The 13,745-nt window shown below is 39.9% G+C and overlaps 1 protein-coding gene across 1 annotated transcript; it reads left to right on the top strand.

Moving 5' to 3' along the window:
• Positions 1 to 2,673: 2,673 nt before the first annotated feature.
• Positions 2,674 to 12,708, top strand: LOC308406926 (translocating chain-associated membrane protein 1-like 1). Its single transcript, XM_080898247.1, has 11 exons — positions 2,674 to 3,072; positions 3,861 to 3,921; positions 5,088 to 5,206; positions 5,977 to 6,093; positions 6,177 to 6,235; positions 7,480 to 7,564; positions 7,704 to 7,774; positions 8,340 to 8,444; positions 8,542 to 8,685; positions 8,772 to 8,932; positions 9,048 to 12,708. The coding sequence occupies exons 1-11, from the start codon at positions 2,953 to 2,955 to the stop codon at positions 9,119 to 9,121; spliced, it is 1,116 nt and encodes a 371-aa protein (XP_080754373.1). The 5' UTR covers positions 2,674 to 2,952; the 3' UTR covers positions 9,122 to 12,708.
• The last annotated feature ends 1,037 nt before the right edge of the window (positions 12,709 to 13,745 follow it).

The raw sequence follows: 13,745 nt of genomic DNA, 5'->3' as shown, positions 1-13,745 counted from the left end.
GCTAACCCTCGCTTTTTATTATGTATATATGAATAATGGCCAGTTAAACAAACCATATGCAAAAATACTGTGTACGAGTGATTACCTGATAAGCTTGATCAGTTACCAGATGTGGTCCCGTCTGACTTTCAGCAGACCCATCTATGACCAGATAAAGAGTAAAATATATAGATTATTAGGCAATACAATATAACAATTCATTCTGAGGAACACATGCACGTTCCTTTTTGCTTTATCTCATTTGTTGAGTCTGATCTTGGGTCATTTGTAAGGCTTTAATTTGATGTGATGAAAAGTCTATTTTTATATACTCTTATGTAGAATTCAAAGCAGTATTTGAATACTAGAAAAATGTGTTCAATGCATAGGACTTCATTAAATTAAACATAAAATATGTCCTGATATATAAATATTGCCATATGTTGCTTATCGGTATTACAAGCACTAAAAATTACACCTCAATTATCTTTTTTGAACTTCCTTTAACCACTTTGGGGGCTTTTTTCAGCAACATTTTTCTCCTCCAAGTAAGGCTAATTTACATTTCAAACATTGTAAAGTAGGGTGATGAATTTGAAAAGACAACCAAGACTTGCACAAACTATGGCCAAGTAATTTTTGATTAGTTATAAAGCAGAGCAGACTCGCGGCGGATCAACTTGTCTCTGATTTCCGTGTAAGCACAATGGAGGCCTGTGCTCTTGTGATTTGGGGAAGTGAAGCACACAGAAGGAAAAAAAAGACTTCCGCCCAACGTGGGGCTCGAACCCACGACCCTGAGATTAAGAGTCTCATGCTCTACCGACTGAGCTAGCCGGGCGCTGATGAAACACATCGCCGTTTAGAAATTTCACCCAAATTAGAGAAAATGACCTGAACTAAACATTATATCTTTTGTACACACGTTGTACTCGAACGGCTACGTGCAGTTCTCTCCGGTCTGTCTCATACTGCCCTCTGGTGCCATGATGCAAGGAGATAAAATGAACGTGGAATTCTGTTTAAATTGTTGGGAAGTTAAAAAAAAAATTGTTGGGAAGTTAGCTAACAAGTCTAAACACGTTAGTGTTAAACACACAGCGCCTGGATTTGAACAAAAAACGAATAGAATTGTGTATATATAGGGACTTGCTTCTTTAGACGAATAACACCGCCGATAAAAACTAAATTAAAAAATAAAAATCAATGAAGGTTAAAATTAATTGTCGACGGTTAGCTGTCACAAATGTAAGCGACCATGTGTTAACATGTTTGCTAACCTCTGACACAAAATTATCCCTCTGAAATTAGAAGAAATTATATTATAACTACAAACAATATATTCTTAACATTAAATACAGAATCAAAAGACTTACTACCTGGCAAGCGACTTTACCTCTAGTTGACCTTTTTCAGATTATACCATCGTTTACCAAATTTAACTTCCGGTCTCTCCGACAATTTCTATTTAAAACTTAAAATGATTTAAGCTTGATTTAAGTAAGAAATGTATTTAAAATATATTTGTCCTCACCACAACATTACTCCTTTATATAGTGGATTATTTACTTAATAAATCATCTTATGAATTAATTCATATAATATGATAACATATCATCACCATATTAAAGCGTTTTACATTTACATATCCTCAACTACAGTTTGAAAAGAGGAATTTATTTAATTTTTTTTAAATAACTGTAATTTAAACAATATTCACAATGTAAATTTACTGGTGTTTACATAAAATAGTGGACACCAAACAATAAGTGCAGTTATAGGACACAATTTAGGTCAGCATATAGGAAATGTGTCTGCTGTATCTGTGACTAGCAGTCACTTGAAGGTGTGCAGAGGTTTTAACTCAGCAGATTGTTTCATATGTTAAAGATGCAAATGCAGAATGAGATGCTTTTTACTTGGGGTTCCACAGCATCACAATAATTCGGATTTCTTTAAATATAATGTTAGGCACATAACAATAAAAAAAAATCCCCCTGTGACTCTGAGTTCCAAGCATGATTGAGACAGAGTTGAATGCTTGAAAGAGATTGAATATAATTGATTGTATATGATTACATGATTCAAAAGTAAGTATCCAGCTCCGTTTGAAACTGCATACACATATTGAGAGAGTAGGATGACATGGTATGCATCCCTATTGAAACTCGAAGATGATAGCTTTAACGCTTACTGCAAAACAAAAGTGTACAAAAATCATCACAAACCATAAAGCACACTGTTGCTTCCACTTATGCCCTCAAGAAGTTAGAAATATGCATTTAATCCCTATCCTGCATAATTTGTACCTATTTATTTTGTCAGATAACCCGACAACGTGCCCCACACAATGACTGTGTGAAAGTTTTCTGCAACCATTTGTCAAATTGTCCACAGGAACATATTCTTTGGCCTACTTTGACTTAAAAAAAAATCTGGTCACACCCCCTGCTGGCTTCCGGGAGTGTAACTAGTCATCACCAGCTGCTATTTTGGTAGACAGTATAATTTTCAAACACGCCAATCATTTAAAATAACAGTAAGTCTTTAATGCATCACCATACGTGGTGATTTAGCATCTCTCTGCCTGCATTTCCTGAAACCTGGAGCGCGCTTACGTGGGGAACGTGAAGGCACCACGGGCCCGGGTTCTCCTTCTACGTCAATGACACTGGGCGGTTCATGAATGGGGTTTCGAAGTGGGAGGGCCCGTCATCTGACTTCAGCGGGCAGCAGGAATAAAGTGGGTGTTGTGCTGTGGTGTTTGGCTCGGTGCGATGCGTCTTCATGTCTGCTACTAAACACACGAGCAGCGGTTCACTGTGCTTGCGGACTACGGCGGAGGGATCGTCCCAGAGCAGAGCGAGCGAGCATCCGTCTGTTGAGGCCAGCAGCAGTGCAGCAGGGGAAGCTAGCTCCAACCCCGCTTAGACTCAGTGACAGCAGCCCGGAGCCAGGCAGAGTCGGTGAGCCATGGGTTTCCGCAAGAAGAACAAGAGCCCACCGGTGCTGAGCCACGAGTTTGTGATCCAGAATCACGCCGATATGGTGTCGTGCCTGGCCATGATTATCCTCCTTGGCCTGATGTTTGAGGTACAGTGTGACTGGACGAGCTGTTGTACTTAGTCGATTTATGTTAGCTGATGCTAACTCTCGCTAGCTGGGATGACAGCAGCACTCCAGTGACAGGGCGCTAGCGTGTCTTTCTCCTTACCTTCTCATGTGTCTAACTGATTGCCAAAGAAGATGGTAAGGAGGCCCATTGGCACAGCTAACAGGTCATCTTACTACCACTCTAGACTAATGCACTTCCTCTCTCTGGCTTTTGACAACAGGATGGTCAGGAAATATCTGCCTGCGTGCCACACATTTGATTACCAGCCTTTTGATTCGCCACAGCTGACTAGTACCTAGCCATATTTGAAAGGACTAAGATGGATTTCCTTCATCAAACATGTCCACACCCAAACCCTGCTTCCAGACGGGAAATGTCTCTCCACTTTCCAAATCAACTTTTTTTTTAATACTCTGTGTGAATATATTGAATTTTATGATTTATTAATTAAAAACATCTTAGCTGAATTTCCCTGATGCACCTATACTGAGTCATTGTGCCAGTGGTGGTGAAGACCCCTGGGAGCCCCTGCAGGCAGCTCCTGGAGGTCTCTAGACCCCAATTATGAGAATAAGTGGAATTCCACATGCTGTAGCTGCTCTGCAGCACTCACTCCTCACATTTCTTCATTTTTCACTGCTGATAACAAAACTGTGAGCTAGATGCATTGGTGCGATTCAGTTGTGAACCTCTGATTGAGGTAAAGTTTACTGCATTGCATCCCAATGAATTCATCAATAATCAAAGTGTTTTCTTGTCATTACAGGTCACAGCAAAGTTTGCCATCATGTTCATCACAGTTCAGTACAACGTAACTCAAGTTCTTGGTGAGCCTATATTATTCTGTCTATTATTGCACCCTTTCACTGTTCTGAGGCCTGTGCTACAAAGTGAGTTCAACATACCCAGGATACATTTCTGTTATCTGGGTTAACTCAGCTTAACGCTGGAAGCCAGGCTAAGCAGTCCCACAAAGCTAGTTATCAACTCTCTAAGTTAACCCAGGGTTTCCCCTGCACAGTCACACGTTGGCAGCATCTGACCAATCACAGCTGTTTATAAGTGTTCTGGCAAAAACTTTTATTTATTTACACTCTAAAGAAAGATGAAACTAGAGGTTGAACACAAAATGCACACTGGGGGGGAAAAAAAACAGCAGTGTGTGAGAAGAAAAGCGCTGTAGACTCACATTGTAAAAGTGTGTTATCAGCACTTTGGTCAGTAAAACTAGAAAGCAGCTGCGCTATTAATAAAGTTTGGCCCATTCAAAGCCAGGAAAGAAAGCTGGAATAACGACTGTATAATTTAACACGCGTATCAATATAACAGCTCTGTCATTAAGACAGGTAAGAACCCGATGGATTATAATTGAGTATTTTGTTAAAAATGATGTTTAAAAGAGAGTTTTAGTTTTGTTCTTTCAGCTGTGGCCTTGATGGTGTTTAACAGTCTGCGTGTAATGAATACATTTGAATTCTGTTTTTAGATTTTTGCTTAGGCAACGTGCAAATTTGGTATCAGTTCTTTTCCATTTTAGGATCTTATGTTGATGCTTATAGAACAATGAAATTGTTTTACTTTTTTTGACACCAATGAGCAAAAAAAATTACCTCTGAGAGCGGAAACTGATGCGCTTCAGGGAAACACAAAGACTTCAGATGCTGTTAAAAAAACTTTAGACTCTCCTGCTATCTGAGCACATAGGTCAAAGGCGTCTTCCAGGAACAGAGTCAGTACATTCTGGAGAATTCATTAGTCAGTAGGTGGTGATTTCATACCTGTTGATCTCTAAACTGAAACTTGACCTGCTCCATAACAGGTTAGCTTCATAGCTGGTTCACTTCCCGGTAAGAAGTGTTCCACCTGTGTGGTACTGAAAAACCAGGGTTAAGCCTGAAATTACCTGAATAAAATGAAACACTTCTTTGTAGGTTTTAAGTGCTTCACCTTATTTATGTTTTTTCTTGTTTTTCTTTTCTTGTCCTCTTTGCAGATGAGAAAAGCGACCCAGTCAACCTTTACCAGTATGGCCCTAAAGACGTGGCCACTGTGTTTTTTTACCTTCTTATTGCAGTCATCCTTCATGCCTTGATACAAGAATATATTCTCGACGTGAGTACATCGGCTTGATGCCTGACCTTTTTTCTCCCTCTTTTAAAACGGGCTTGTTTTTGATGTCGTAAATAAAACCAGAACTGTGCTTAACAATAACTCGGTCTCCCCTTTAACAGCTTGTGTACATGCCCTTTTAAAGCAAATCACAATGGCGGAAGGAACCCGTGCGTACAGTACTTTACAATGGTCTTTAGAGTTTCATTTCAAAAGGATCAACGTAGCAGAGTCTCCACTGCCACATGTGTCGCCTCCGTTATGTCCCTATTCTTTTTGTTGGTGATCAAATTCCATCCTTCCGTCCTTGCTTGTGCGTTCATTAAAGCACAGTGACTGAAACAACGCTCATGTTTCTCCTGACAGCTTATGGCTTTGATAATCGTTCTCAGCAGGAGAAAAGAATGTTGTTAGATGTATTTTTACCTCAAAATCTCTTTTGGACAACATGTAACAGATATAACAGAAGGGTAAATTTTTCTGGTCCTTTACTCTTAAAGGATAGAATCGCAATTTTCATACCTCTTAAAACAATAGCCCATGATTTTTAAACGGGTTTTAAAATCACAGAGTTTCTCCAGTTCATCCTGACTGTCAGCAGAACCACTCCTAATGCTCTTAAAGTTTATGAAGCAGGGACTTTGTCACCCCACTCTGACTCCTGTCTTTACCAGGTAGAGTTAAAAAGTGTCAGCCCAATTTTGTTTTTTAATTTAACACTTAGGTCTGTGGCATTGTGTTCATTAGGTTGTCTGTTTTTACTTTTATTTCAGAAAATGAACAGGAGGTTGCACCTGTCAAAAACCAAGCACAGCAAGTTCAATGAGTCCGGGCAGCTCGCAGCGTTCTATCTGTTCTCCTTCATCTGGGGCTGCAGCATCCTAACAGCGGTACCAGCATCAGAAACCAAGAGGTGCATTGTCTCAGCCTGCATTAGACCTCATCTCATGCAGTGTCTCTCTTTCTCACGCAGGAGGACTTTGCAACAAATCCTACTTTCTTATGGGAGGGTTACCCACATACTCGCATGGTGTAAGTAGTTATACACTCCTCCACATACTATAGACTCATTATTTAAAGCTGAATGATTAATCTAAAGAAGAACGTACCTTCATGAGATATTTTCATTGAGACTTTTCAGCCTTTTTGTTTTAATAATATGAAAAATTAATCAAGTATTGTACTTGTCTTATTCATCTTCCACAAGGAAGGTGGAGCATGAGGTGGACTGGCTCCACCTAAGAAAGGGTTGAAATGTAGATGAAATCCTAAATGGAAAACATCGCCACGAGTACTGGTTCACCATCAAAAGTGTAAGGTTGCAAATACGAGCGGCCAAATTGAATTTCCTGTAGGGTAGCTGGGCTTAGCCTTACAGCTAGGGTGAGGATCTCAGACATCTAGAGGAAGCTTAGAGTCCAACCACTCCTCCTCCTGACATCGAAAGGAGACAGTTGAGGTGGTTCGGGGATCTGGTTAGGATGCCTCCTGAGTGCCCCGTTGTACGTTTTCTGAACATGTTCAACTGGGAGGAAACCAGAACCTGCTCATTATCATTATCTGACTTTCAGTCATATGAAAAGGTTTTTATAGGGCTATATGCAGTCATGGGGAGAAAGTAAGTACACACTATGATCCAGAAGCTTGTAGAAGCACCTTTACCATAAATACTTACAGTAATATGGAGTTTTAACACATGCATTAACGTATAGCTGAATGTTCCAGACCAGCCAACTGTCCAAACATTTCTAGAGGTGTCCACGTTTGTGATAATAAGTTAATTTAAGTTTATTTGATTAGCATTATGTGATTGCTCCTCGCCCTCTTAATTCCTGCAGAAGCAGTAAGGTTATACTTGGTTAACTTTCCTTTCACATGACTGTATCACGTCTGGCTTGGGAACAACTTGGGTTCCCCCAGGAGGAAATGTGAGGAAGACAACATCATCATGCTCAAAATGCTGAATTTAACCTTTTTCTTCAAATGTTTTCCAATCCTGCTACTGAAGTCTTTGCTGTCTGTCTGTGTCCAACTGGTAAAACAGCAATTCACATGTGAGAGAAGCATTGGACTTGCATACATTTTTAAGGGCGTAGTTATAATTGTTCCTAATGGGTATAAAATGTGACAAACTCACAACTTATTACATTTCTCAGTTTTTCAGTCTGAGTTAGGGAATGTGATGTAATGCCTAATTAATTATCTGCGTGCCCTACTGCTGTTGACTCCGTGCTGAAAGGTTTTCTTGTCCTCTACACAACCTGTCCTTTGTTTAGTTTTCAGGTCAAGTTCTTCTACATTTGCCAAATTGCGTATTGGCTCCACGCACTTCCTGAGCTGTACTTTCAAAAAGTACGGAAGGTAAGGATGTCTTTCCCTTTTTTTTTTTTTTCCCCCTTCTTCCTTTTTTTTTTTTTTTTTTTTTTTTTTTACAGAAAACTGTTTGCTTTATGGTTATCTGCTGATGCTAACAAACTCTCATCTGTTTTATTGTTTACAGGAAGACATCCCGCGCCAGCTTTATTACATTTGCCTTTATGTTGTCCACATCACCGGTGCCTATGTCTTAAAGTGAGTGCAATAACAGTTTTATCCCGAGGAAGAAATATAGAAGAAGCATGCATGTTACTCACAAAGGTCAACCAGTTAATTAATTATCAGTTAGTTCTTTATTTGCGGTTGCACTCGAGTGCATAACAGTAAAATTTGTACATTATTATCCAATAAAGAACATTAACTTCCTATCTTACAGTGATCCACTGCTCTGTGTCACATAGTTTTTTAAGTTCTTTGAGTTACGTACTGTGCATAGTTGTTCAGTTATCAACCTTTACACTCAGCCATAGTATTTTCTCTGATCATTTTTACACTTTTATTCTTCACCCCTGCAAAGGGGATTGCAGTCACAAGGTTTAATATTTTAAAGAGATCTTTTAAACTGCAGTCTTTTCACTTTGTTCATCTCCTTCAAAACTATTGATCCAAAAATAAAGTAATATGAGGAACTGATGAAAAAGGCATGTTCTTATAGAAAGCTATGTAGGTGCTATCTGTAGGTGACTTTTTTTTTTTTTTTTAATCATACCCTCATTACTGTCATTGCTCTGCTGCCCTTCTCTGTGTCCTGTCCATACAGCCTTCACCGACTGGGCCTCGTGTTGCTGGTCCCTCACTACCTGGTGGAGCTTCTGTTCCATGCTTCACGCCTCTTCTACTTCAGTGATGAGAACAAGCAAAAAGGGTATGGCTTCTGTGCTGAATTTAGGATTTACTACTTTGTGGGTGGTAACAACCTAATGCCTATTTTTTTTTTTTTTTTTTTTTTTTTTTCTTTGCAGTTTTACTCTGTGGGCGCTACTTTTTGTCATCGCCCGCCTCCTCACCCTCACACTCTCGGTTCTGACATTCGGTTTTGGCCTGCCCCGAACAGAAAACCAGGGCTTTTCCCTAGCTGAAGGCAACTTCAATGTGCTCACCATAAGGTAGGCCCAGCTGGGATCTGAAGCGTATTGCACCTAGCCAAAATACAGACGGCAATAAACTTAAATTAACAACATCTGCCCCTCAGGATGACTTGTCTGGCAGCTATCTGCCTGACACAGGCCTGGATGATGTGGAAATTCATTAATTTCCAGTTGAAGAAGTGGCGAGAGCACAGCCAGAACCAAGCCTCAAAGAAGAAGGCGGCCAGCCCAAAGAGCAAGCCTCACAAAAGGGAACTCACAAGGGGTGAGTGTGCACTCTTTATTGTTGGGATTCTTTACTGCTCTGTGATGGTCGCTGATGAATATGCCAGTGTGAAATCAAATTGACCGGGACTCTTTCACTTACTTCGTCTTGTTAGGTGGAGCTGCCAATGGAGTTGTCAAATCTGAAGATAAAACCTCACCACGGGCAAGGAAAGCTAAAGCCTCATAGAGCTTCACAGAGGAGGAGGAGAATGAGTGAGGGAGTTCTGACAATGTGACACTTTGTCTTTACACAGCTTAAAATTATGTGTACTACTCCCCAAAACAAATGTTTAAGCACGCTAGGAAACCTTACATGACTGTCCCTTTTGGGGGGCTGAGACTCCTTTCCAACAAAGTTCAGTGTTACTGTCTGCTAGAAGTGTTTATTATTCATTTGGGTTTGCCGGAGATGTTGACAGGGCAGTTGTGGTTTTGATGCTTTAACAGGATGGATTTAGCTAATCAAGTGTCCTTTTGTGTAACACTAAGATCGCTTGTCGGGTACTTTAAACTGAGTTGCTCTTTGGTAATTTGACACCGAATCAAGTTAACGTCACAGTACCTAAAAAGCCACCCACTTCAGGGCAACTTAATATAAAGTATTAGCGTACACATCAGCTGTACAGGGTGTCAGTTAGAGTTTGGGCCGTTATTCCGTTTGGGGGGGAAAAACACAGGCTATGGCTCGTGTTCCAAAATGTAAAGCCTTTCTTGCTCTACGAGAGAGAGTCTTTCATAATCTGCCGTTGTCAGGAAAAATCTCTTAAATTATTCACTCCAAAGGAATGTTTGTGCTATTTCCATATTTAGCGTAGCTGCAGTGAGAAAGGTGAAACTTGTACTTAACTCCTTGCCATCATTTAACAGCACCTGCCATTGAAATCCAACACGTTGCAGGATTGAGGCACTGTTATATTTTAGACTGCTTTTATCACTACCCTGGTGATCGGCCTGTTGAGCCCTTTTCAGACATGGGTGATGTAACCTCGCTGGCTTCATCGGTCTGTTTAAGTGATGGCGTTCTGTCGTTCAAACAGGGGTCACTTTTCTGTTGGCGTTTCTCACGGTACGATGGATTGGGAATATGGAAAAATGCAACACAGAGCATTGTTATAATCCTAATCTTATTGCAGATTACAAATGGATTTGGTGAGCTAAAATGTCACCTGTATTCATGTTTTATTCATATTCATGCTGTTGGGATGTTTTTGGGCTGCAGCAGCTCACAAACATGTCTATGTTCCTATGCGATTACATTTAGACTGGTGTTTGAAGTGTGATGGGTAAATGTTATTGGCTTGACTTTTACAGAAATGTCACCAGGAAGCCAACATGGTCCAACATGTCTGAAATGGGCTTTTACAGCTGTTCTTCCAGGTGAACTGACTTACCAAGAGGAAGCTGCACTGTAACCTGTGATGCCGCCACCGTATGCATTCAGTTAAATCTTTACAATGGCATGACTGGAAGTTAGAAGGGGAAAAAGAACAACAATTTGAGGCTGCACTTATGTCTTTTTATATGGTAATGTATGCATGACGGTTTAAGGCTAAAGACTTTAATGGCTAGTTCTTACCTGTGCTGTTAAGTTTGCATTTCTCTCTCACTCTCACACACACAACACACACACACACACACAAGCATTCAGTGGCCTTTTTACAACTGCTGCAAGAGGTTTGAGTTATTTATTTTTGTCATAAGCTACAGATACTTATTATTTTATATGCTTTGAAAAGCTATAACCAGCAAACACTGCGGTACATAGCAAAACTGCATTTAGTTAATCCAAACAATACAATCTTTCTTCAAGTGTCCTTATAATGTTGGTGGTTTATATCACTGCTTGTGTTCTGTTGTGTTTGCCTTTCTCTCTTTACTTTTGTTTGTTTGTGTTCTTGGGCATCAGGGGACAAGCGTTTCACCACTTACACCATAAGTTGCATCCGAGAGCAATGGGAGGCATGTTTGTGAGTTTGTATGCTTGTGCACTTACTCGTGTGCGTGCAATATTGTTTTGCCTACTGTGTATGTTTGTGAATTAACAGGGCCTGAATGATGTTGATGCTGATGATGGTCTCAGAGCATGAAATTTGACAATCTGTTCATTGATTCCTGCCCTTTGGTTGTATTTTCACAGTAATATCCTGTTCTTTGATTCTCTTTGGGGCTTTCTCGGTTCCCGGCACCCTTCTGTGTGCGAAAACACCGAGCTGTGGGTTAGGTGTATGTTCTGTAGGCTTTCGGTTACTAAATGCTTATGTGTTTAACGTCTCCGCCTCTCAGATGTTCTATCCTGTGTGAGAGAGATTCTCTGATTGCCAAATGCGGCACATTTTTTTTGTCCTCCTTTCTTCACCTTTTCAGTGATCCTGACATTGCTACGGAGCACATGTATTGTATTGCCGGTCAAACTCTTTCCTCTTATGGACCAAGTCCTGCTCTACTACTCAACCACTGTGCATGCGAAGCTCTGTACAGAAAAGACTGTCTGCACACAGCTGGAGTCTGGAGTCTTAGTCTAGAGCAGGGAGGAGGTGAAGATGCCATTCATTTCGCACTCCCTTTAGCACTCCTTAGTGGGACTTGGGCTGTCTTTTAAAGCCTGTAGTCTGTGTATAGCAGTGTCAAAGGAGGGAAGGAAGAGCGGAGGACTTATGTACCAGCCTGTTATTAAACTGTCTCAGATGTAAAAGATACAAAAAAAAAACTGACTTAACCCTACACTGTACTAATGTATGTATCAGATTTTTAAGCTATTTTTATAGAGGGGAAACTGTTGAAATTCACTGTTCAGTACACACGTAAATATTTGATTTGCATCTATGTTATGAATTGTTTTTGTTTGTTTTTATATACTAAAGAACTGTTTGCTGAACTGTTAGTGTGGGTATACATAGTGATATGAGTGTAAATTTTACTTAGCCTAATGGTTTATATAACTTCATGGCCTTACTAGAGCAAAGTGAACTCGGTTGTATAACACTACGCTGCAGAAATGCATTGCAGCTTTCACAACATGCATATTTAACACTGTCATAATGTCATCCACACGTTAGGATTTTTTTTCTTTTCTCCATTTTGTTTGTGTCATTCTGACAGGTAAGAGGCCTGTTTTTAAAGCTAGCAGTGCAGAGTGAAAGCATCTGTGGCCTTTTCTTGCTCATCAGATGTCTCACTGTGCAACAATCAGGCCCTGAATCATGAGCCACACCGCAGTTGAAGGCTCCTTCGCTTTGAGACATAATAGCTTGTATAATCCCACGGAAATAAGCTGCTTTTTTTTTTTTTTTTTTTTTTTTTTTTTGCATCATTGTGCAAAAAATGAATTATGGACCATAACACTGCTCACTTAAGGCTGTTTCTGCATTGATTCTGTTTGGTGAATTATAAATTGGACTTAAAAATCAGTGCATTTTGCCATTGTTGAAAATCAAGACTACAATGTAAAGCTGTATGAATAGCCTCTAGGTGGCAACCATCATTAATGCATTTGGACATGAAATCGCTTTTAAGAGGGGAAAAAGAAAGAAAGAAAACGGGGAAAAAACCTACAAAGAAAAGCCACACTATGTTTATTGTATTTTACTCATTTTGCATTGTCCTTATTTGTTTTTCTTTTGCTGCTTATTTATAGATGTTGCAATTTTTTTTTCTTTTAAAATATGTTATCAGCTTTGATGGTATATATTTATGCAAATTCTTGTGAGTTCTGATCATTTTTCTTGCCACTTTTTTTTTAATTTTTTTTTTTAAAATTTCATGTTTTCAATAAAGCTCCTGTTAAAAAAACAAACAACTTTTTTTTGACATCCCGCCTGCAGGTTAAATAGTAGACCTGTCTCCATGGAAACCTTATGAAAAAGACATGCAAACTATACTGCCGTTTTAAAGTGCCCTATAAATTATGAGCGCTACAGATAATTATCCTTATCAGAGGTGAAACAGCAAAGGAAAATGTCCTTCATAGAGCAATGATAGTGCACTTTCATTATCTCACCTCCTGCTCATTACATCTTTCCACCTATTGCACTTAAGGATATATTTGTGGGCCTGTTTAAAATTAAACCTTTTTAATTCACACTATCCGTTGGGGACGGTGTCAGCAGATATGAGGAAATATTGACCAAATCGTACTCCTTGGCTAATTACTACAAGGGGGCAATGCTGAGCTTTTAGCCCGAGGGACAGGAACGGTCTGCTGGGATGTGGCTGCACACAGACCTGCATTAATAAATCACCAGTAAGAATAAGAAGGACAGACACAGGCTTCTCACACAATATGTACTACAAACCATTTAAGTCAGACTTTGATGGAATCAAACCGCAGATCGCACATTTGTTTATCCAAACAGCTCATGTTTTGCATGTCCACCACTACACGGTCAATTAATATTTACATCCATGGTTGGTAAAGAATGAGCATGACACGGGAAAGAGACACCTGCAGCTCACTGCTAATGTGTTGTGTTGTGTCAGACTAATGGGTTTTCTCTGGACAATCAGACAGCATGATGGATCAGTGGGAACCAGAGAGGTAGTGCTGGAGCTCTGCAGGGTCAGCACAAGGACAGGAGTTCACTCACATGCTCTCCATCATGCACATACGCACACTGATGGCTGTATCTCCAGCACAAATACATGACCTGAACTTTCTGAGGTTGTGCTTTAAAAGCAGACTTGCAGAAAGAGTCCAGCTGTAAGGTCCAGCTAAGACGAGGAATAAAAATCACTATCCCCCTCTTTTTTTTATTTCCTTCCCTTCACCCAATGAGGTTAAATCTGTCACTGAATCGTCAGTATTATGTGTAATT

The sequence above is a fragment of the Rhamphochromis sp. 'chilingali' genome (assembly GCF_963969265.1).
Source record: "Rhamphochromis sp. 'chilingali' genome assembly, chromosome: 12".
NCBI lineage: Eukaryota > Metazoa > Chordata > Actinopteri > Cichliformes > Cichlidae > Rhamphochromis > Rhamphochromis sp. 'chilingali'.
This window is presented reverse-complemented; position numbering and strand designations above follow the sequence as displayed.